Here is a 25470-nt window from a genome sequence, read left to right on the forward strand (position 1 = left end):
CTGCTCACCTGTGTTATTGCAGCAAATTGTTGCTCCCATTCTTTCCTGGCCTCTTGTAGCTGATGTTCCCAAGCTGACTGCATTGCCTGGATCCGCAATTCATTTTCTGCAAACAATCGTCGAAGTTCTTCTGCGATTTCAAAATGATATCAAGACATATTAAAGGGGTATTCCCATAACTCTTGTTCAACAACCTGCATGCTTTGTGCTCTGTTCATTTCCTGGTTTTCTGGGCACATTGGTGGGCGGGGTTTCACTTGCTCTGCTGTCTGTTATGTTTGCAGTTAGTAATGAGGGATTGGTTGTAAATGCATTACCACAGTATGAAACTGATGTAGAGGCTGATGTAGCAGAGCTGGATTTGAGTCAGCTTGCATTACATACAGAGGTACCGGACTCCCTATCTCAGCCCTTATCAGCCAAATTCAATTAAATCCGGCTGATAAGCAAAAGAGCTAACCTCCCCCTCCCCTATCTGAGGAGCTCCGTTAGTTGTCAGACATAAGAAGCACTCAGCCCCTCCCTCTCCCCCTGCGACCAGGCAGCTACATCACTTGGGAAATGAGCAGATAAGCCCCATGGCCATAGAAACTGAGTGTAAACAATGAAGTGAATAAATTAAGATAGCAGCCAAACAAAGCAGTTTTGATAATGCAATGTATTTAGGAAAAGTCTTAAATCCACATAAACTAGCATTATAGATAGGATCCTTGTTATGGGACAACCCCTTTAAATATGTTACTTAAGGCTGTCAGTGGTCTTCACATTCTCAAATGGTGCAACATGAAACAAGACAAGATATATATATATATATATATATATATATATATATATATATATATATATATTACACTAGAAAACCTAATTTCCAGCAGAACTGGTTTCACACATTTCCATCTTACTTGTTTCTTGTTCCACCTTCTTTCCTGAGTTCCCAAGTCCTGCCAGTCGGGACAACAGTTTATTATTTTCCGCCTTGAGCTCTTTAATAAGGCGCTCGGTGGGACTCGCATTAATAACCGCTCTGTTTTTTATTTTCTTTGTCCTAATGTTGGTAAGTAACACACACACACATGAAGTAACAGCATTCTCCTCTTATTCATACTTATGTGTAAAGTTGAGCAGTACCTTTCAGCATATCTGAGTGTAGACAAAGTCTCTTCATAGCAAACATCAGCTGGACTCACTGCCGCAATCTAGGAAACAGAAGCCAAGGTGATAGGACCATCTCTTTTCTCAGAAGAGCTATAATTTTTTCCATTTTAAATTGCGTTAAAACAGTGAAGAATACTGAGGCCACGTGTTACAGGTTATTGAGTACAAAATTATGTATAACCTTACATACATAGTGTTTCTTTTCCTTGGCATTTTTGTTTTCTTCACTTTATTAAGTTTTTTTTCCTCTTTTGAGTTATTTTTTTTTTAAATTTTTTATAAATTTTTTTTTTTGACTACTTCCACTTCTGGGTATGGCACGTTTTCAGCCAAAAGCACCATAAAAAACATATTTATACTGTACCATAACAGTCCTGCTATTTCCTCCCAAAGCAGACTGCAGAAGTTTTGTCAGGACAGAATCCCTATAAGGAATATGTAGAATCTTCTTACCCATTGCAGCCTCAGCAAGTGCACTGTAAGAAAAAAAAATACATGGCAAGTGATGTTATTTTGTCTTATGAGCCTCTGAGTTATCCCATATCCCCCAACTTTCAAAGGAAAGAGTTACAGAATGTCCAGCACGTTGTGCGCGCCGTAGCTAATTAGCCCCACCCACTTCTACTTTAACTACACCCATTCTCATCCATTTCTCTTTGTAGTCCTACACATTATAAGGTCCCTACTGTCACTCTAACATGATTTGTCCCCCCATAATATAATGTCCCCCTGCAATTGTTCTCACAGTATAAAGTCCCTCTACTGAAGCAGCCGCAATTTAATGTCCTCATCCAGTTGTCCCCAGTTTATCGTCCACCTTCAGCTACCCACACAGTGTAATGTCCCCCATACAGCTACCCCTACAGTTTAATGTCCTCCCTCCAGCTTCTCTCACAGTTTAGTGCTCTCCCTCCAGCTATCCCTACAATTTAATGTCCTCCCCTCCAGCTGCTCTGACAGTTTATTCCCTCCCCCCCCCCCCGAGTTACCCATACAATATATATGTGGCTGTTTACGTGAAAAGGGCCCAGATCGTCGATACTAATTATAGAGAAAATAGTCCAAAACATATTTGGGTAAAAAAAATCACAATTTTGTTTTATGCAAAAATTTTATTTAAAAATATGTCAATTGTGCTTTCAATAACATTTTTTTTGCTGTTTCGGACAACGTTACACCATAACCGTTACAATGATACCAAGAACTCCATATCGACAATGTGGGCCCTTTTCACATAAACAGCCACATATAGTCCCTCTCTGGCTGGCTCCACAGTTTGATGCCCTGCAGTTGTCCCACAAAATTATGTGGAGATAACCTCTCCTCATTCCCCTGCTGTTCTTCTTTACTGTCTCTGGTTATGGCGGCTTCAGGGAGCTGCAGGTGCCATGTAAGTGATGATCTTGTAGAAATCGTAGAGAGAACACTGGGGTTAATCTGCTGATCTGCTCCATTTTTGGCTGGGGGAAAAGTGAGGGAACTCTTAGCAAAAGGGAACCTGTCACATGGAAATGGAAGTTCAATCTGCAGGCAGCATGTTATAGAGCACGAGGAGTTGAGAAGATTAACATCTCATTTTGTGGGAAAAGATTCCATATAACATACCATTTGGTAATGGATTTTCCATATGACAGGTTCCCTTTGACAGCTATTTCTGTATGGAGATAGGCTGCCACCCATTGATAAGACTCCTCCTTGACCTCTCAACATACAGGGAGTAAAGATTTCCATGGACAATTGACAGATTATGATGGGAAATTATATATCAATCTTTTTTTTTAATACCCTTGTGGTGCTTGAACCTGTGATCAATGGATCACTTATACCACAGACTGCAATACTACTGTTCTGCAGTCTATGGTAAAATCTGTGGAAGGCCTCAATAGCAATTTTGCTATTTCAAGCCTTCAGAAGGTTTTGGCTGCCATATCAACTAAACAGCTCCCCCAGTCTTGCTGTATGGGAGATGCTCAGTAAGTGAAAGCTTAACCTCTCACATGCCATAGTCCTCCTGAGCAGGCCCCATATTTAAAGATTAAACATCTGCTGTACTATTACACTGGATGTTGGGGGAGGGATTACATTTTTTGGGTGAATTTTCTATGTTAAGTCCTTTTTTTCAGACACATCTCACTATTACAGAGCACTGTACCTGATGACATTGCCCAGAGTAGTTAAACTGAGATTAACACAAGCTCCTTCTCTTAAGCGATCTCCTTCAGAACCAGATGACTTTTGTCTCTCACTTCCAGCAAGATCCACCAAGTTTATGACGGACTGTTTAGTGATATCATCATCTAAGAAAATCTAAAGAAAAGACATAATGTGAATAAATTACTTGTAGGTTACAAAGCTCTCCTGTCATTTAACATGATAAGCCAACACTTTCACATCATACATGTGGAGCAAAATTCAGAGCTCAAAAGATATGTTACAATATTCTGTTTAGCAGCTGAAGTTGTATTCACATTCCATTACTACTGTATCTCCATTGTTCTGATCCATTATAGAATCATAACAAAACAAATGAGGGACAGGCCATATCCGTAAAAACGACCGCCCAACAGATCCCACTGATTATTATGGGGTCTGTTGGGATTATATTGTGTATTTTCTATCAGTTTACGGGACACAATAGTGTAGCATTCTTTACTATTTTCTCTTGCATCTCTGACAGATTCCGTGACAGCAGCTCAACATAGATGTGCACAGAACCTCACTTATGGTATTACCTAAGAATAATTGAATTGGATCATCAGGTCTCTTCTTCTCTCCAATATAAGAGCACCATAGGATAAAGCTGGATACATTCGGTTTTTATGAATCAATTAACTATTTTCATTGTTAAAACTGCCTACATGTAAAGTGAATGCATTTAGCAGAGCTTAAAGGGGTTGTCAAGGATTTACTGTATATTCCTATAGGAAGAACAAGGAAGCGTTTGCATCAGAGACTTGGTGGCTGAAGAGCCCAAAGTCACATCTGTCACGCTAAAAGTAGTCGGTATCATAAATAGAACATGATAGTTCAGGGAACCTGGTAAAGATTTTACAGTGGGGCCCAGAAGTATCCCTTTCCTTGTCATGTCCCTTGTTACTGCACATAAAGGTAATTGTGTTGCAGAAATTTTTGCAACTGTCCCATATATCTGAATGGGGTTGCAGTAAACAATGTCCTCGCTACAGAAACCCCATTCACACCCATTTCTGCAACCATAAAGCATCAGCCATAACCTGTTTAAAATGAATGGTGATAACCATGTGAGAGCGACTGCTGCTTGAATTCATGCTGGTTGATGCTGTTGTTCTTGTTTTTTTCCCTTGCTCCATCAATTTTTCGATCTGTGCATAACTTCCACAAGGCACACGTTTCAGACCATCAACATAAAATCCCTGATGTTGGTCCTCTCGCACCTTCAATCCTCCAGACTTCTTTGTTTTAGAGAGTAAATCTGTGACCTGAATAATAACCAAGTTGTTATGAACATTTTTAATGTGCATTTTTTTGGTCCTATCAGTATGTCTTTTTAGAATGGGAGGAAATCCACGCAAACACGGGGAGAACATACAAACGCCTTGCAGATGTTGTTCCTGGCGGGATTCAAACCCAGGACTCCAGCGCTGCAAGGCTGCAGTGCTTACCACTGAACCACCATGTTGCCCCTATGAGAAGCAATTTTATTGCATTATCTCGTTTTGTTTTTGTTTTTGTAACGCTAGAGTTGGACGGTAAGACATATTTATTAACAACACTTTGAGGTAAAGGTATGTATGTGAAGACCAATACACTTGCATCTTTGCACTGACTAAAGCAAATCAGTCATCTCGGCTGTGTGTATGCGTTTAATAAATAACATCAAGCGAGAAATCTGTGGTAGCATCTTATCTGTCAGCAGAACAACTTATTGGGTATTGTAAAATCCAATGTTCACAGTGCTTGTTGACCCCAGGGGCAGTTGGCAGACCCCTACGTGTATCATATTGTCAATGTGATCCACCAAAAGTTGCCAAATATGTATAGCCAGCTTCAACCCTTTTGTCAGAAGACTCTGTTCTCTCTTTCTCTGCATAAAGATATATAATACAATGTGATGCTGTACTGACCTTAAGGCTGAAGCCCCACATTGCAAAAATACAGCGTTTTACAGTACCTGCAAAGTGGATGGGGTTTTGGCTGATCCCATCCACACATTGCTGAAAAAAAATCTGCAGCAGAAAAGTGGTGTTTTTAAAAATCGCAACATGTCAATTATATCTGGGTGTGATAGGGCAGAAGTTCTGCAGAGGAAAACTCTGTGAAATAATAATGAAAAACATTGCATAAAAAACATGATGCGTTTTTGCAGCATTTTTTTGCTGTACTTCACTAGGTGGGGCCATAGCCTAAAACTGGGGCCCCACGTAGCCCCAATCCTATCCCATCCCCAGAGTGCAGTAAAATATGTGCAACAGACATGCTGCAATTTCTATGGAACACCGGCAGTTTCCTTTTAAGCACAATTGAAGCAGAACATTCGCAGAGAAAACCTCTGTGAAAAGCAGTACAGGAAAATCGCAATGTGTTGTTGGTACGTTTTTTCTCACAGTGCTTTTTTGCAGTAGAACGCTACGCGGTGCCTTAGTCTAGCTTTTTTTGTTGCACATATTGCTGCGGTTTTTTGATCCAAAGCCAAGAATGACTACAAAAGGAATGTAAAATATAAAGGAAGTGCTTATACTTCTACCTTCTGTTAGTCCGCTCCTGGCTTTGGCTCAAAAAACTGCAACAAAAAGTCTGCAACAAAAAAATCTGCAGCGTGGGACTTTAGCCTAAGGCTGAGACCCCACATTGCGGAAACGCAGCTTTTTTTTGTTGCAGATTTTGTTGCGGTTTTTTGAGCCAAAGCCAAGAATGGCTACAAATGGAATTGGAAATATATAGGAAGTCTTTATACTTCTAACTTCTGCTCAATCTAATCCTGGTTTTGGCTCAAAAAACCGCAACAAAATCTGCAACAAAAAAAGCTGCGTTTGCGCAAGGTGGGGCCCTGGCCTAAAGGAGTTTTCCTTCCAAAGCAACTTATCGCCCTATCCACAGGACAGAGCTGGACTTTGGCTATCTCTCAGCTGCGCCACACAAATGAATAGACTGGGAAGCAAAACACCCCCCTTTATGTGGTCACAGATGGCCCTAGTGGTCAAACCATTACTGATCTACTCATCCACTATCCGGTACCCCTTTATTGGATACCAAATAATATGGAGAAAATATCTAAACAAATGAAATTAAAAACTAAATAAAATCAGAAAATAAAACCTAGAAGACATAGATATAAGCATAGTTACCTGTTCATTATAAATCTCCAGCATACTGAAGGTTATCTGCACAGACAAGAATTGCGCTATGGTTAAAACCATATTATGTAATAACATTGTAACTCACACATGCCACGATTTTACTCACTGTCTTGCCAGCCATGAAAAAAACCAAATGTGTAAATGGCCCCATTGACTATAATGAGTCTGTGTGCTGGTCAACTTTATTCACAGAAACCACAATGACAGCAAAGTAGTGTGAAAGGGCAGATGCTACATAGTTTGTAACAGTACATGCCAAAATGACTAAACTATGCCAACAAATGGCTGGTACAAAGGTAAACTAGATAGAGTAAGAAGATGCATCTGATTTATCATCGAGCATGAGCCAGTGTGAGGAATCTATCACAATACTAAGGATGAGATTGAAACAAATGATGTCATATGATTGAAGTGGAAAAATATCCACAACAAGGATGAATTGGATAAAAATACAGTTGCACCATTTTCTTACAGTTTTTGTTTTAAGGCATTCATTGTGTGGTAAGACTGACATGTTACTTTTATTCTTTGTGTCAGTATGATCACAGAGACACCAAACTTATATAGCTCTTGTTTTGTTGTAGAAACTTACAGTATAAAGTTAAAAAAAAAAAAATATATATACATATATTAAAAAAAATGAAATACATATCTTTTATATATTATCTATGGAACGGTGTAATGGATCTTTTACGCAAGGGTAAATTATAATATTTATCGATACCAATTTGGGGAATTTATGACATTTTGGTCACATTTTTGGGGAGGCAAAGCAGTGAAAAGAAATGTCACATCATGCCTTTTGACTTGTCTTTTCCTATTACAGCGTTCAGCTAAACATTATTATATTTTAATAGCATAGATATTTTTAGATATGGCAATATCTAACATGTTTATTTTGTTTTCCATTGCTTTTATATATGAGATCAGAATAAAGGGGCGATATAATTTTTAAAAAATATTTTTATAAGCTTTTTGAACTATAATTTTTGCACCACTAATGTGCAGTCATTACATTGCTTTTTTCATAGATTGCAATACTTCTGTATTAGTCTATGGAAACATCACTATAAGGCAGGGCTATAAGAATTAATAGTGGCCTCTAGTGTGTCTTCTCCATGAACAACATGTGTTTTAGACATGAAAGTAATTTAAGTGTATTCTGTTTTAACAAGTGCATGTACTTCTTTACATATAAATGTCCACATTATAGACATGTGACACCTAATCTAAAGATCACACACATTTACTGACCTGAAAACTTTTTGTATCATCTTTTTTATTTTCAATAACTTGGAACAGATCTTCACAGACAACTGGAATTATACCGCGATTTGTTCCATATCCAATCATAGAGTAACTTTTTCCAGAACCTGTCTGGCCATATGCAAGTAAGGTAGCGTTGTAGCCTTGCCAAGCATTGTCCAAAACTCCTTGGCCAAGATCACAGAATACTCTTTTCTAGAAAATGTTTGAGAATACTTTTCAGCCTACAATTTAATTATTGTTGTTATTTTTTCATTGCAATGTTTCAAAACATGAGACTATATGTGTTAATGTATTCTTCATCTGAATTCTATTCTACTTTTTCCTAATGTACTTTACAGCATATACGTAGCCTATGTGGTTTACTTTTTGCTGTGATAATAAACATGATCAATCACAATGCAAAATAAAATCAGATTAAAAAAAAAAAAGTAAGATTCTATAAAAAAAAAAAAAAAAAGTTATATGAATTGTGACTTATGGTATAATTGACAGCTTTACAGGATCCATCAAGTTCATTGCAGAAAGCTGAAGCAAAAGTTGTGTATCTTTGACGCTCAACTCCAATTTGTGTCAAAACGGCATCATTTATACCTTTTCTGTCTCGCTTTTTCAACTTTTGAAACAGTGGGCAGAGGAGTTACATGGATCAAGATGACTTAGGGCAGGGTCGTGGCCTGACAAATTTACTATAACTTGCTGAAAACCAGCATGAATTATACCTGAAATCTACCCTAGTCTGAGATTGGTTTAGATTTCAATTCTAGCACATGGGATCTTCTGAGATGAATTTTTTTTCCCCCTTTACCTTCACAAAGTACCATATTTTTCGGACTATAAGACACACTGGACTATAAGACGCACCTAGGTTTTAGAGGAAGAAAATAGGGAAAAAAATTTTTGAATCAAAAAATGGTAAAATATTTAATATATGGGAGTTGTAGTTTTGCAACAGCTGCAAGGCCACATTGTATTCTAGGGAAAGGAGGTGATTTAGAACTCTTATTTATTTCATTTTTTTTTATTATATATTTTTAAAGCTTTTTTTTTTTTTTTTTTAACTATTTTATTAGTTCCTAGGGGGCTTGAACCTGCAGTCATTTGATTACAAGTCCCATACACGGCAATACAACTGTATTGCCGTCTATGGGACATTCTGTATATTACTATTATGGCTGGTCATAGACTAGCCGTATAGCAATGACAGGCCTGGGAGCCTTCATTAGGCTCCCGGCTGTCACCCAAACAGGTCGGCTCCTGCGATATCGCCACGCAGGAGCCGGCCTGCAACTTTACAGGTATGGGGATGGTGGGGACCGGCCCCGGGGGTGGGGTGTTGAGGGGGGGTTGTTTACACTTTATGGGGGGGGGGGGGTTGAAGGGGCTACCAATACAGACCCGGCATCCACTGTAATAGGCGGATGCTGGGGAGGGTTAGATGCCAGCACATGTGCCGGGGCCTGAGACATCGCTATTGCGATGCTGCTATTGCGGGGAGGGATGGAGGAGCGGAATAGCAGCATCACTCCTGCCGCTGCTGGCTTCATGCAGGGCAGGAGTGTAGCGATGTCTCAGGCCCCGGCACATGTGCCAGCGTCTAACCCTCCCCAGCATCCGTCTTCCTATTACAGCGGATGCCGGGTCTGTATTGCGGCCACATTCGGACTATAAGACGCACCCTTCTTTTCCCCCCAAATTTTGGGGAAAAAAAGTGCGTCTTATAGTCCGAAAAATACGGTATTAAAAAAAGTGATGGCAGGTAAAGAAACATATATCTGAAATAATAATAATAATAAATAATAATAATAATAATACATGATGAGCACCTGGTCTGCATATCTGCTTTCTGTACCATTTGGAACGAGTGTGCCATCTTTATTCTTCAAAAATCCGTTATGGGACCAGTAGGCAAGATCAAATTTAAACATTTTTTCATGACCTGGATTCCGTGGGTCATAAATGGTTGTGCAGTTGTCTTTCATGGAAATAATACATTTGCTCCCTGCTTCCTTCTCTCTCTGAATGCAGATACAAAAATATTTTTAGAATTATTGTAAAATTCAATAAACAAATAAAAATGTTAATTTTGTCATAGTTCAGTTTACTTCATCTTTACTTAGTGGCACATATATACAACACATAGGAGATTCTATTTTTTGGTGGCATAACTTAAATTGTCCTACATTTGAGATTTAGAGCACATACTATCCACATACCGTCATACACCCTCTTCTATGGCTTCATGTATCAGGACCTAATGAAAACACTTTAGAAAGCTCCTTAGAATGTCTTAAAGGATGTCTGCCAGCAGCACCCAGAATAACATCCCAGCCTAAGAGACAGTTATTGTCACTTTAATCAAACAGTGTCCCCAGTCCCAGAGAACGGTCAGCGCTAGAGAAATAATTCCAACAGTGCTGGAATCAGTGGAGCAGAATCTATTAAATGATGCAAAGAACTGGACAAGATGGAGGTATGAAAGGTCTTCTTTAAAAAAGCACTCCAGTTTTTATTTTCCATTCAATTGTACCTGTTCCCCCAATTTATATAACTTGGCCTGTATTACCTCATTTAATTATTCTTTTCTGTCTGAAAATTCTGAATGTTCTCTCCATTTCAGTCATATGATCACCTGACAATAACATGGTTTTCTGTTTTCTCAAGAGAGTCAACATCTCAAACAGCATGAATTGTGCCACACAGGCTGTCCACAGGGGGAAAAATATTCTCTTACTACTGCTGATAGGCAGCATGTCACATAATAACGAATGAGATCACAGTTCAGCCTCCCTGACCGGTGGCGTAACGATTGTGGTTATGATCGTGGGGCTGTTGGGAGCATATAATACTGTGGAGGGAGGACAGTGCTGGGCATATAATACTGTGGGGGGGGGGGGGAGGAGGACAGTGCTGGGCATATAATACTGTGGAGGGAGGACAGTGCTGGGCATATAATACTGTGGGGGGGGGGGGGAGGACAGTGCTGGGCATATAATACTGTGGGGGGGGGACAGTGCTGGGCATATAATACTGTGGAGGGAGGACAGTGCTGGGCATATAATACTGTGGGGGGGAGGACAGTGCTGGGCATATAATACTGTGGGGGGGAGGACAGTGCTGGGCATATAATACTGTGGGGGGGGGGGACAGTGCTGGGCATATAATACTGTGGAGGGAGGACAGTGCTGGGCATATAATACTGTGGGGGGGGGGACAGTGCTGGGCATATAATACTGTGGGGGGGGAGGACAGTGCTGGGCATATAATACTGTGGAGGGAGGACAGTGCTGGGCATATAATACTGTGTGGGAGCCCCTGCAGAGCATACAATACTATGGGTGGATGACAGTGCTGGGCATATAATACTGTGTGGGAGCCACTGTGGAGCATATAATACTGTGTGCGGGCCCACGGTGAAGTGTATTGTACTGTATGGGGGCTACTGCTGAGCATATAATACTGTGTGGGGGCCACTGTTGAGCATATAATACTGTGTTCACTATTCACATCACACGCCATCTGTTTTATAGCAGCCATGCGCTATTATTACAGGCTGTAATAACATTGTTTATAAAACTGGTGCTGTGCAATGTGAATAGGGAAGAGTCACGGTGCTCACAATAGAACCACAGTAACTTCAAATAATTGATCAGCACTGGTCCCAGGTGTTGGACTTCCATGGATCTTTATATCTCTTAGGGTGCATTCACACTGAGTAAACGCTAGCTTATTCTGAACGTAAAACACGTTCAGAATAAGCGGCGTCTAAAGCAGCTCCATTCATTTCTATGGGAGCGGGGATACGAGCGCTCCCCATAGAAATGAATGGGCTGCTTCTTTCACTCCGTGCAGTCCCATTGAAGTGAATGGGGAGTGCCGGCGTATACGGCAAGCTCTGCTCATGCCGGAGCGTACACGCCGGCACTCCCCATTCACTTCAATGGGACTGCACGGAGTGAAAGAAGCAGCCCATTCATTTCTATGGGGAGCGCTCGTATCCCCGCTCCCATAGAAATGAATGGAGCTGCTTTAGACGCCGCTTATTCTGAACGTGTTTTACGTTCAGAATAAGCTAGCGTTTACTCAGTGTGAATTCACCCTTAGGTTATGTTCACACATCAGTATGCCATCAGTCCGTTTGAATTCAGTTTGAGACTTTAAAACGGACTGATACACATACTCATTGTATACCGACACCTTTTAATGCTGACAGCAAATGCTCCCCTAGAGGACAGATAAGGGGATTAAAAGTAGAACCTTGTAAACAGAGCAGAGATAAGGACATTTATTATATGTCCTTATCTCTACTCTGTTTACAATTGCTACTTTTAATCCCCTTATCTCTCCTCTAGGGGACCAACAGTGTTTGCTATCAGCATAAAAAGGTGTCAGTATACAATCAGTATGTGCATCAGTCCATTTTCAGTCTCAAACTGAATTCAAACGGACTGATGGCATACTGATGGGTGAACATACCATTAGACTGTGAACCTTTCAGATCAGCTGTTTCCCAAAGCACGCAGCTCCCAGTATTGTTTTTATATACCAGGCGCTGTACTACTAACTCATCATATTCTTGATAACTTCAGTTGTGGGTACTACAGCTGTATCCCTTTCAAGTATCTGAGATACCGCTGCCACATCCGTAAGGGTCCATTCACATGGAGGAAAATGGTGAGGAATTTGGAGTGCAATTTCAGCGCTGAAAAAAAGCCTCCCATTGACTTCAATGGGTTCCTTTTTCTGCAAACATGGGTTACAAAAGTGGGCCAAACTGAGGATTCATAAATATGAGGAGATACATGACCTCTGTCAAATTTTGGATATACTGGGTCTGCCCAACTACTTCCTGCTGTGCTCTCAGCCAGAGTTAACGGGGTTGTTCATGATAAACAAAAAATTTTGCACTAAGCAAAAAAACCCTCCCCATGCCTAACTTCTAATTTCCTGCCTGCTTAAAATAAATTAATTCTTTAAAAAAATGTATATTTGCCCATATCCCTGACGCAGTCATGTGACCACCCCAGGCACATTTTCTGATTTTCCAGTGACGTTCTGTATTCCAGTTTCTGGAAAGGGAAAGTCACCAATACTCCCCCCCCTTCTGCCTCTGCGACCCATCATACTTACCTGTCTTCATGTCCTCTACTTCTGCTGGGCAAGAAGTGTTACTTTCCTTCAGGGTAGCCAGCGCCTGTGCAGTAGAGCATTCCGGGTCTATTGTGCAAACGCTGGCAGATGTGAATAGGAGAAGCCGTCAGCCTCCCACGTGTGCCAAATAGAACGGCTCTATTGCACAGGCGTGGGCAGAAGACAAGCAAAGAGGAGACAGCGGCAGAGAAGAGAGTGATCCCCAGAACAAAAAGATAGGTAAGTATGATTAGGTGGGGAGGGGGTTGGGGAACTGAGTTAGTTAGTTAGGTAAGTATGGTAGAGCTAGTAGACCACAGGCGAGCTAGGGAAATAGGAGTGGGTGTCAGAGATGGAAGGGAGGGAGTGAGAGGGGGGATCTGAGTGAACTGCAATGCATCATGGCAGTTGTAGGCTAACACGGAGGGAGCTCCCCATGTAAACAATGCAGAGGATACAAGGAGCTCCCAGAGAAACCCAGAAATTACTCAAAACACTGCTGAAGGTATTTGAGTGCACTTATTAAACCATTAACAGCCTAGCAGACCTTTTAAAAAAATTGCCCGAAATACCCCTTTAATAGAGATGAGCGAGTACTGTTCGGATCAGCCGATCCGAACAGCTGAGTAAGGAGCTAATTTAGAAGCTCCGAAACGCGTCAGCCGGACGCTGCTGGTCTTCCCTCCATGCTGGCCACACTGAGCGTTTTTTACATTTAAATATGGATGTTATCTTATTTTGAACATGGATGAATAAAGGCTAAGTTTTATCTAAACGAAGGAGATGCGTGCTGGATGTTTACTTTTACAAGTTGAACTATACCTTGGGCTGAAAGGCAATATAACCTCCGTGCATCCAACTCAAGCCTCTAAGCGAAGTTTTTCAGCTACATACAGTCCTATGAAAAAAGTTTGGGCACCCCTATTAATCTTAATCATTTTTAGTTCTAAATATTTTGGTGTTTATAACAGCCATTTCAGTTTGATATATCTAATAACTGATGGACACAGTAATATTTCAGGATTGAAATGAGGTTTATTGTACTAACAGAAAATGTGCAATATGCATTAAACCAAAATTTGACCGGTGCAAAAGTATGGGCACCTCAACAGAAAAGTGACATTAATATTTAGTAGATCCTCCTTTTGCAAAGATAACAGCCTCTAGTCGCTTCCTGTAGCTTTTAATCAGTTCCTGGATCCTGGATAAAGGTATTTTGGACAAACAATTCAAGTTCAGTTAAGTTAGATGGTCGCCGAGCATGGACAGCCCGCTTCAAATCATCCCACAGATGTTCAATGATATTCAGGTCTGGGGACTGGGATGGCCATTCCAGAACATTGTAATTGTTCCTCTGCATGAATGCCTGAGGATTTGGAGCGGTGTTTTGGATCATTGTCTTGCTGAAATATCCATCCCCGGCGTAACTTCAACTTCGTCACTGATTCTTGAACATTATTCTCAAGAATCTGCTGATACTGAGTGGAATCCATGCGACTCTCAACTTTAACAAGATTCCCGGTGCCAGCATTGGCCACACAGCCCCAAAGCATGATGGAACCTCCACCAAATTTTACAGTGGGTAGCATGTGTTTTTCTTGGAATGCTGTTTCTTTTTGGACGCCATGCATAACGCCTTTTTTTATAACCAAACAACTCAATTTCTGTTTCCAAAATGAAGCTGCCTTGTCCAAATGTGCTTTTTCATACCTCAGGCAACTCTATTTGTGGCGTACGTGCAGAAACGGCTTCTTTCTCATCACTCTCCCATACAGCTTCTATTTGTGCAAAGTGCGCTGTATAGTTGACCGATGCACAGTGACACCATCTGCAGCAAGATGATGCTGCAGCTCTTTGGAGGTGGTCTGTGGATTGTCCTTGACTGTTCTCACCATTCTTCTTCTCTGCCTTTCTGATATTTTTCTTGGCCTGCCACTTCTGGGCTTAACAAGAACTGTCCCTGTGGTCTTCCATTTCCTTACTATGTTCCTCACAGTGGAAACTGACAGGTTAAATCTCTGAGACAACTTTTTGTATCCTTCCCCTGAACAACTATGTTGAACAATCTTTGTTTTCAGATCATTTGAGAGTTGTTTTGAGTAGCCCATGATGCCACTCTTCAGAGGAGATTCAAATAGGAGATCAACTTGCAATTGGCCACCTTAAATACCTTTTCTCAAGATTGGATACATCTGGCTATGAAGTTCAAAGCTAACTGAGGTTACAAAACCAATTTTGTGCTTCAGTAAGTCAGTAAAAAGTAGTTAGGGGAATTCAAATCAATAAAATGATAAGGGTGCCCATACTTTTGCACCGGTCAAATTTTGGTTTAATGCATATTGCACATTTTCTGTTAGTACAATAAACCTCATTTCAATCCTGAAATATTACTGTGTCCATCAGTTATTAGATATATCAAACTGAAATGGCTGTTGCAAACACCAAAATATTTAGAACAAAAATGATTGATTAATAGGGGTGCCCAAACTTTTTCATAGGACTGTATAAGAACAGACATCCAGTGTTGGATTTTTCAACAAGAAGGTGAGCTGACATCAAAATATTGGAAAGAGATCCGAACAGTACGTTCGCATAGAAATGAATGGATGTAGTCGGAACGCGGGGGGTTAAGCGGCCGGCCGCCGTCAAAGCAGAAGTACCAGGTGCATCCATTCATTTCTATGGAGCGTGCTGTTCGGATCGGCTGATCCGAACAGTACTCGCTCATCTCTACCCTTTAAGGCTAAGGCCCCATGGGCCGTATCCGCAGCACTAAAGCGCTGCGGGAAGAACTGCTGCGTGAACGCATTGCAGTTCTTTCCGCAGCACTTTTAAGAGAAAGTTCAGAGAGTTTTCCTCTGCGGACTTTCTCTTAACATTGCAAATCACAGCGTGTCCGTGCTGCGATCTTTTCCGCAAAGTGGGGATGGGATTCGCGTGAATCCCATCCACTTTGCCTGCACTGTACAACACCACGTTTTCGGTCCATGGGGCCCCAGCCTAAAACAGGTCTGTACTTAATACCTTTTTATGCATATTAAATCTAAAATTTAATACATTAATTGCACATTTAACAAATTTGTAAATATAATTGGTAGAAACATCACACAAAGCAGTAAAATAAAATTAAAAAATAAAGAAATGTAAATGCTGGCAGTATAATGCTATGCTATTTATTTTCATGCAATAAATCTAACGCACTATAGCTACAACTATAAGATGGTGCTCTCCTTTACAGACCATATGCAGCCCTCACATATGTATTGTAGTGGGAATGAACCTTTGATACCGTTTGTGCCACAAATACAACCGAAGATAAAACGATCACACGGTTTTCCTCACCTTACTGAAAGGCCTCACCCGCACAGCCACTTTCACACTATCGCAATTTGGCATATTTCGGGATCTGCCAATGGATGGATCTGCCAACTAACACTTGAATGAGTAAAACAAAATATGTGACAGGTAAAGATGGGCTGAAACTGCTGTAATGAACTGCTGCTTTTCTCTTCCTTGACTTCTACTGAATTATTTAGCTACAGATTAATTTAAACAGTGGTATCACATTTACCTACTAGGTTACCGTCACTTTCTTTAACCATGTGACTCACTTATTTACTCTATTACAAGGCAGGTTTTCCTAAAAGTAGTTAAAATTTAAGCAGAATTTGTAGAAATGTGTTAAAGAGGGTAGACTGTTCTGGTTCATTTTCTGTGTAGACGAGTGAATGCAAATGAATTCAGCGTGGAGAAAGTCTGACAAGATGTCTTCACCTGTTCAAGGAAGGTATGTCCTTATGACATGTATAAACGCTGCACAGTTTATCCGTTTATTTATAGTGGTTACGTGCTTCTGCTTGGGTCACAGCTAGAGATGAGTGAGTACTGTTCGGATCAGCCTATCCAAACAGCACGCACGCATTGAAATGAATGGAAGCACTTCCGCTTTGACGCCGGCCGCTTAACCCCCCGCATGCTGGCTACGTCCATTCATTTCAATGCGTGCGTGCTTTTCAGATCGGCTGATCCGAACAGTACTCGCTCATCTCTAGTCACAGCCATTTATACTCATGCTATGAGTATATAAAGTCAGGGTAAGTTCACATGGTGGAAAATGAAGAGGAATTCCAATTCAATTTCTGCCACCATTTCCCGCTGATGGGCTACCTGATACGGGAGGCCGAAGCAGGGCACTAACATTCCATTGCAGCGTTTGGCTGCAGATTAGGCCCAGGAGAATGGTCCTAGTCAATAGAGTCTCAAGTCGTGGCATCCACCGCAACATCGAGCAATACACTCACTTGCTTATTTCTTTCAGCGTTCTGCTGAGATTTCTGCCTCCTATCAAAGACAATGGGAGACACATTCAAAACAGCAAATTCCTGTGTCAACGTACCCTTAGTTGACATTTTAATAATGACCCAGGTGTCTACTTTCAGAAAATAGTTGGGATTAGTAGTTGAATAAGCAGTAATAAGTAGTTGACAGCCACTACCACTGCTATCATTATACTTGGGGGTCTTTTCGGACCCCCGAGTATGTATGTGGGTGCACTTATTAACCCATTAATAGAACTTTTTTGCAAATTCATTTTCTGCTTGGAAAACTCCTTTTAAAACACACAGCCGCAAAGTTTAGGTATGGTTTCCCTACTTTTTCCTGAATGGTTCTGACCTTGTAATGGACATGAAGTATGTGGCAGAAATCCCAAGTAGCTGATGGAGGGAGGTGGGCCTAGCTGCTGCCTAGTCCTGGAGGACACCAGGAAAAGGGGGGGGGGGATCTATGGAAGAGGAGGATTCAGCTATGGCAGGGAAAAAGGGCCAAGGAGGGAGCAATGGCCATGGCAATGGTGGGATGGGAGGAGTTAGAGGGAAGCAGAGCAGGGGAGCGATGGAGACCTGGGGAAGAAGGGACTCTATTCATACAAGGAATGGAGGAGACAAGGCAAAGAGGGAGCAGGCCAAATTGAGGAAGGGAAGAAAGTGCAGGATAGTCTCACCCAAACCAAAAGCTTCAGGCACACACTGGGTCACCCCTCCTATGACCTTAACTATGGAAGTGGGGTCACCAGCATTCCAGGTGCTGCAGAAGGTGCTAATTGAATGCGGTGCCCTCAGGGAAGTAAAACTAGTGTGGCCTACAAATCGACGACTTACCTGCCCTTAAAGTAAAGAAATAAAAAGCTATAAAGCAGAATACCTGCAGGCATGTATCTGACTCCTACAGACACTAGGCTAACACTGGCTAGCATTGTGTCTGAAGAGAAGGTATAGTCCAAGGGAGGAGCCGACATCTTTTGATATTTCCTAGCATCAGCCTCCCAGTGGCCTGGGCCTACACCTATGGTGCTGTGTCCCTATGGCTTTTAAAAAGACCCCCCAAAAAACTCAAATGCAAGAACAGAAAATGGTGACAGTGGGAAGAGGTTAAAGATCAGGGATGCAGTAAATATCTGAAGTTTATTCAGGATAGGGACTAAGAACACAAAAAGACATGGCTCTTTATAATAAAAGTCAAATATTGTTAATAATTTTATTTAACATATCAAGAAGCTATAGATACTTCTTTTTAAAAAACAATACAAAATAGAAAAAGGTCTTTGTCTGGGAAGAAAATTCTTTTCCAACCAATGAAATATTAAATTTCAAATTTTTAAGTTCATTTACAATAATTTATATAAATTATTCTCCCAGTTAGCAGTTTGTTTCACTATTTTACACAGTTTATACAACACTTTAAAATCAAGAGCATTCCAAGACATCAATCATCTGATCTTCCTGCGGGTGACTGGCTTTGATGTAACTATCCTCCTCCTTGTTTTTCTAGACTGGTTTCTTTCAGCAGCTTTAGTTTCTGAAGTCGATGGCTTTGTACTTTCTGAATCATCCACTGGGCTTTCTGGAGGTGAAAGAAGCTGAATCTTTACAGGAGGCGGTAACCAGGATACCTTATCTTCGGGTCTATAAAAGATACACACAGGCAATAGTACATTACATCCCAACAAACAGATGACATCAAGGCAGACATGTTATTGATTCCTATCTCTGTGTAGTTGGTGGTGTGTTTTATCAGACCCCTGAAGACATACTGTATATTCCAATAGAAACATGTTGAGTCCTTTTTAAGCTAGGTATAGCAATTACTGTTGGTCCATCTATCTGGTTGGCTTTCCTGGAGGCTCAGCCCATTGTTGCGGCATTAGGCCAGTAGTTTTGGGCTTTATCCCTCTGCAATATCTGAGCCAGCCAGTAATATTCTTTATCTGAGATGAAGGTGCAGCACTGCATCTTATTGTGAATCTGGATAGGGAGGCTTTGCTTTCCAGCCCCTATCTAGTGAGAGATAAGCCTTATGTCACTGGCTACATTTATGCTTATGTCCGGCAGGGTATAGAATATAGGGTTGTTGTCACTTTGTTTTTATCATTTGATTTATTTAAAGGTTATGTTTTAGGTTTTTTTTTTTTGGCTTCTTAAATTCTCTTCGTGAACCCTGCTTAGACTAACATGTCGGTGAGCTTTTAAGCATTGTGGCCTAATACAACCCTTGGCGAAAATGATAAAACCAGCGCACATATTAGCCTCTGCTCACATCAGCGCTCTTACTCCGTACGGCAATGACGATTCCGTTTCCCTCCTGCAAGCAGCGCTTTTCTCTCTGCATTTTTCACCCTTCTTGAGTGGAAACCGAACAGAAAACATGCAGACTCCATTATACTGTAAGTTTATAGAGTCCGGGTGTTTATTAAAGTAACCGCTATTTTATGTGGATTAGGTTTCAATTTAGGGAGGTCCCCAAGCGAACCCCCTGAACAGAAACCTAAACGCAGATGTGAACCTAGCCTAAACCAATTATTATTATTTATTTTAAGAACTCTATAGCAAATTCACAAATAAAGGAAAAGGATATATCTAAAATACACCCATGTGATGCTGGTGCCCAGAACCAATGCCTTGGACTTTGAAGCAAACTCGATTTTGCACAGAGGATAAAATATTCTGGCTCACAGCATAAAAAGAATCCATAAAAATTAACTTTTAATGCTCTACTTTAAATGTAGCATTAAAAGTTTTTATTTATTTTTTTATCCGCTATGTAAAATCTACAAAGTAAAACCGTCTGGTGTTACATCCTGTTAAGCGTATTATTTTCAAAATTGATACCAGAAGTTAAGAGGGACTAAAATTACAAAAGGACAGGAAAAACTACAACTGGAAAAAATCCTTACTGGTCGGTCTTTACTCTGAGCTTTGGAGGTCTGCCTCTTGGCTTCTTCACAGGGACTGCAGCTACAGTCTCTTGTGACTCCTCAATTGTTGCCTTCTAGAAAAAAACAAACAAAACAAAAAAAAAAAAACCACACAGAAAAATTAATTATAAATGAAGAGAATTGTAACTCAGTGATGTAATACAAACATCCAGCATTAAAAATGATAGTAAAATCAGACCTTTTCTTTCCGCGCTACACTGGTAGAGACTGTTGGCCTAGTCGACCTCCTTGTCCTTAGAGACGGTGGAGAAAACACGTACTCAGAGGCTACCGGTGCTGGTGTCTCATTTGGAGAAACAGGGAGAACAGTTTGCTCAGCTGTATAGGGAACAAGGAAAAATCTATTACATAAGAAACATTCTTAGCGCTATAGTGTGAAAATGCAACAGGAAGCTAAAGTGTAACTGCGAAATATGTGAAACTATGTAAATATCATCCATATCAACTTTAGCATTTGTCCTTTTGTCTTAACTTTAGAAATTTTTTTTCTTTTAGATTTTCCAAAATATGTTTTCCTTCTCAACAGAAGTTTCAAATATACACAATTTCTTCAGTAGAACAGGTCTACCATAGCGTTATTAACCCCTTCCCCGCCATTTTTCAATTTGTTTTTTTTTTTTACTCCCCAACCCATGCGCTTTCCAAAACCTACAACTTTTTTTCTGCTCTCAGAGTCATATGAGGTCTTAATGTTTGCAGGACAATAATTTTTTTTAAAAACAATTCAAGAATTTCCGTGTCATACTTGTTCCCAAGTTTGCGGGACAGATTTTTCTTCATGATGCTACCATTAATTATTCTGTACAATGTACTAGGAAGTTAGTAAAAAATTCAGAATGGGGTGGATTTGAAGAAGAAGAGCATTTGTGCGACTTTCCTACGGGCTTCATTTTTACAGTGTTCACTGTGCAGCCAAAATGACCTGTCACCTGTATTCTATGTTTTGGTACGATTCCAAGAATACCAAATTTATATGGTTTTATTTACCTTTAACATTTATTTACATTTAACCCTTAACAAAAATTCAAAACTGTGCCAATTTTTTTTTTTTTTTCTAAAAGTCGCCATATTCTGACACCTGTAACTTTTTTATACTTCCATGCACAGGAGTAGGGAGTTGTTTATTTTTTGTTGCTGCAGGGCCAGGTGTACTATTTAGTTATACCATTTTGGGGAATTGCAGGCTACTCCATGTAGTAAAAGAAAATCATTACACAGAGGCCTGGGAACCTTCACCAGCCAACTGGCTGTCATGCCAACAGGAAGACTGCTGCGAAGCTTGCTCTGGGTGCCAGTGATCCCCGGCAAAATAGTGGTGCCCACGTGCTGCCAGTAAAATGACACCTAGGTCAGCTCTGACCGAGGCGCAGGAGGGGATAATGCCCCCGATCGGTGTGGCTGCCATCTTTAAAGACTGGGCATACTAGTTTGGCTGATGTCAGAAGGGGTTAAAGAAACACTCCCACAAAACTTTTGATTCTCAGTCCCATTAGAAGGGCACATGATGTACACTGTAGTGAAGGTATCCGTACTAGTGAGTCATCTACTCTTTTCTGGTCCTCAGCTATGTCACATGACCAGTAATCAGACACAGCTCATGTGTGGACAAGAAGTCAGTTTATCCATTCATTTCTATGAGAGTCTCAATGTCATCATGTACTTTTCCAAGAGGCCAGAGAATAAATATTTGTGGTAGTTCTATATTACATGAAACCTCAAATTATAAAAATATGTATAAATGAATAGTACAAGTGGAAAAAAAGATACTTTATAAGATATTTTATTAAAGGTATTTTTTTCCCCCAGACATGAAATATTGATGACCTACTCCTATGATAAGTCATCAGAATCACATGGGTGGGAGCGTGACACTCGCTCCTATCAACTGATACAAGGGCAGCTTGCAACTATATTATATATATAATATTGACTTTAAAGGCAATATCAGATGGCTAAAATATGCCTGTATGTTAAAGGGGTTAGGCTAGCACAGGCCATAAATCGTAATAACTGGACAAACCCTTAAGGGTGCATGTTCACAGCTTGTTTTTTTTGCAGGTGGAAAAAAAACTCTGCTTCAGGAATTAGGAAACTTTTTTTTTTTTTTACATAGTGCAGTTTTTCGTTGTGGTTTCTGCCACATTTTTTTTTTTTTCTTCAGAACACTGTATGGACCTAGAAACTTCCATTAAAAAAAATAAAAAAATACCTGTGATCTTTTTTGCAAAAACCGCATCAGAAAACAGTGTCAAAGAACTGTGTTTATTCCTACTCCCATTGATTTCAATGGGTTTTTCAAAGAAATCCATCTGAAGATAGTCAAGTTGCTTTTTTCCCCTCTAACTGAAAAAAAAAGTCTGCAAAAACTCTGTATGAACATACTCTTAAAGGTCCACATCATGACTTCTAGAACTATAGGCTGCACAGTTTTACTGAGTCATGCAAGTTATACTGGGGCTAAAGTTGCACAAAATAGAACATTGTATTGTGGCACCTTGCAGACTCAAAATGGATAACCAAGGTTCTCAAAATTATTGCGACAAACGAGCAATAAAGGCATGAGGTAATCTTAAATATACAAAATGTTACATTATGTTCATTAAAGGGGTTATCCAGCTATTACAGGTTTCTGAAAGGAGACTGAGGAAAGTGAAAAACAAAACAAAAAAAAACAATAAAAACAAATTTGCCTGTCCCCGATTGTCTCCCACCACTGTTTGGTCCAGCAGTACCCTGGGGATTGTTCCGGAGGAAGTCCATGCCACATATGACCACTGAGGCCAATCTGGTGGGAGATCGGCAAGTATGGTTTTTTTTTTTTTTTTTTTTCTCTTTCTCTTTACAGACACCTGTAATTCCTAGACAACCCCTTTATGATTTATGGATATTTATCCTAAAACATTAATAAATGCTGCAGGAAATTGAAATGCTTAGAGAAACAAACCTTTTGCATTCTTTCTACGTCTTGGCGTTGGAGTAGAGAACGCAAACTCAACAGAAGTAGTGTCAGGAATGGTAACATTGTTCGATCTAGTCCTTGTTAAGCGAGTTGTTCTCTTCTGCTCCTCTGCAACATCACTGGAGTCCTCTACATGTATTTTACGAACAGTTTTTTTTGCTGATTTTTTAGGAGTGGATACACTTGCCTCCTTTGCTATGACATTGTCATCATCTGCCCTTTTTTCTTCAATCTGATTTTCTGACCTCACTCTAGACCATCTTAAGGAAACCTTTTTAGGAGAAACAGGGGGGCTAGATTCAGATCTGTTAGAGGCCTGAGAGGCACCAAGCTCAAAGTGTTTGACCAACTCATTCACAACACGTTTTCCCCTTCGACCTCTGGTTGGTGTAGTAACAAGTGGTTCAACTTCAACATTCTCAGCATTTGGTTTGTTTTCACTTTCCTGTACTACTTTAGAGGATCTAGTAATTCTGGTAGGTGTCGTAGGGACATTGACCTCCACGTTACCACCTGTATTCATTGGATCATCAGTTACAGCAGCTTTTCCTCTCCGGGTTCTAGCAGGAGAGGATGGCGGCTTTGACACAGGTTCTTCTGCAACTGCCTCTTTTTCAGTCGATTGAGGTTTATCAGAAACAGAACTTTTTGTCCTCCTGGAAATTCTGGTGATAGTTATAGATTCTTCTTGTTCCTCTTGTACAGCTGGTAAAGTTGTACCCAAGGTTTCAGTATTTTCTTTGGCTTTTCTACCCCCTCTCTTAGGAGTTGTAGGAACCTGAAGCTCAGAATCATTAGTGCTGTCTAGTTCCTTTGTAGTTTTCCTTATACTTCTGCGAGGAGTAGGAGGATTTATTAGTGTAGACTTTCCTTCAGTTGGAGAGACCTGCAATTCATCCAAATTAAGTTTCTGTTCACCTGATTTTTCAGGTGGGGTTATTATCCTTATACCAGTATCGGTGACCGGATCTTCAGGGTTTGTTTGTTTAACAGGCGACCTAGAAGTAGCACGTATATTTCGGAGTTTCGTTACAGATTCAATCTCATAAACAGAACCACTATTAACTTCTGCTGTTATATCCTTACTTCTTGTTTCCTTGAGAACATCAAGCAAGTTTTCAGCAATAGCTACCTTAATTGGCTCAGGCATATAAGGCAGTGCCTCTGTGATCTCAGTCCCTTGTTCAGTGGCTCCAAGAGTCAAGGCATCTTCACAACATTCATCACTACTAACGGTTTCTACTAAAGTGACCTTATCTTCATTAGCAGCATGTGAATCCTTTGACAGTTCCTTTAACTCTTCATCATTAGGATGATCTGCTTTCAATGGTTCCCCCTCTGAATAGCCATCGTCTCCAGCATCTCCTTCAAGAATCAATGTAAAATTATTGAGATCTTCAGAGTGCTCCTCTTCAACATCTGCTTTAGCATCCAGCAAATCATTGTCCTCTACAGATTCATAGTTGTTGCAGTATTCAGGAACAATATTACTCTCTCCATCAAGGTCTCCCACTGAACTTATTTGTTGATATGTCACCTCTGGTTCAGGGACTTCAATATTCACTTTCTCATTCAAATCCTGTCAACAACACAAAGAATAGAATAATGAACTATAATAAGTGGGAACAGTTACTAAGTTATCATTTTAAAGCCGTGTTAATGTTCAGCTTTCATTTGCCAACAGCAGGTTAAGTCTTCGTTCAGGCTGTATGGTGAGGCGTTTTTTATAGGAGGAATTTGAGTCCGTTTCCTGACCAAAAAACTCTGTGTGAACGTAGTCCAAGACTAGATTCACATCTGCGCTGGGCTCTATGTAGTTCGGGTCACTGTGGGAGTGACTAAAGTGAGGTCTACGGGATGTTCGCTACTTTCATACTGAAAGCAGCCTCAGTGCAGGACTTCTCTCTCCGACGATTTTTAGCAATTTCTGCGGCAAACTCTCCAACGCAGATGTGAACTTAGCCTAACATTTCAGTGTCATTTGACTGCATTCACTGGATTCCCCTCTTTCCCTCATAACTGGAAGTACACTTCGATGTCAATAATAATGAAAGTTTGTAAGACATCGGTTTTCAGAGCATTTATAATTAAGAAACCTAGCAGATCTTACATCAGACACTCTAAAAAGCTAACTTGACAAAAGGTCACTTTCACGTGTATTTTGACCAGTATTGTTCATCAGCATTTCAAAGTCAACAATAGGAGTGGAACTCACAGATAAAAACTATAAGGGAAAAAAAAAATTGCTCTTCCATCTTATGGCTTACAAATACTGATGCAAAATACTGATGTGAAAATTCTCCAAAAATAGACACAGTTTACAATCCACAAGATTCTGCTCCTACATCAGT

General features: G+C 40.4%; 2 protein-coding genes across 4 annotated transcripts in view; both read right to left on the reverse strand.

Annotated features, from left to right (window-relative positions):
• Window positions 1-17296, reverse strand: part of LOC142198479 (kinesin-like protein KIF28) — a 36971-nt gene extending 19675 nt beyond the window's left edge. The window contains exons 1-11 of the mRNA XM_075269514.1: window positions 17189-17296; window positions 16230-16316; window positions 9584-9775; window positions 7746-7952; window positions 6480-6515; window positions 4389-4613; window positions 3308-3462; window positions 1520-1631; window positions 1129-1196; window positions 903-1045; window positions 9-130 (exon numbers count right to left, since the gene is read on the reverse strand). Coding sequence (XP_075125615.1) covers window positions 9-130; window positions 903-1045; window positions 1129-1196; window positions 1520-1631; window positions 3308-3462; window positions 4389-4613; window positions 6480-6515; window positions 7746-7952; window positions 9584-9775; window positions 16230-16316; window positions 17189-17296 — 1455 coding nt within the window. The remainder of the gene's footprint in view (window positions 1-8; window positions 131-902; window positions 1046-1128; window positions 1197-1519; window positions 1632-3307; window positions 3463-4388; window positions 4614-6479; window positions 6516-7745; window positions 7953-9583; window positions 9776-16229; window positions 16317-17188) is intronic.
• A 1172-nt stretch (window positions 17297-18468) lies between these two features.
• Window positions 18469-25470, reverse strand: part of AHCTF1 (AT-hook containing transcription factor 1) — a 49313-nt gene continuing 42311 nt past the window's right edge. For 2 of the 3 annotated variants that reach the window (XM_075267675.1, XM_075267674.1), the window contains exons 33-36: window positions 23105-24698; window positions 20339-20478; window positions 20119-20213; window positions 18469-18850 (exon numbers count right to left, since the gene is read on the reverse strand). In XM_075267675.1, coding sequence (XP_075123776.1) covers window positions 18655-18850; window positions 20119-20213; window positions 20339-20478; window positions 23105-24698 — 2025 coding nt within the window. In that variant the 3' untranslated portion in view covers window positions 18469-18654. The remainder of the gene's footprint in view (window positions 18851-20118; window positions 20214-20338; window positions 20479-23104; window positions 24699-25470) is intronic. The other variant, XM_075267676.1, reaches the window with a different exon arrangement.

Source organism: Leptodactylus fuscus, chromosome 3, assembly GCF_031893055.1.
Source record: "Leptodactylus fuscus isolate aLepFus1 chromosome 3, aLepFus1.hap2, whole genome shotgun sequence".
NCBI classification, from domain to species: Eukaryota; Metazoa; Chordata; class Amphibia; order Anura; family Leptodactylidae; genus Leptodactylus; species Leptodactylus fuscus.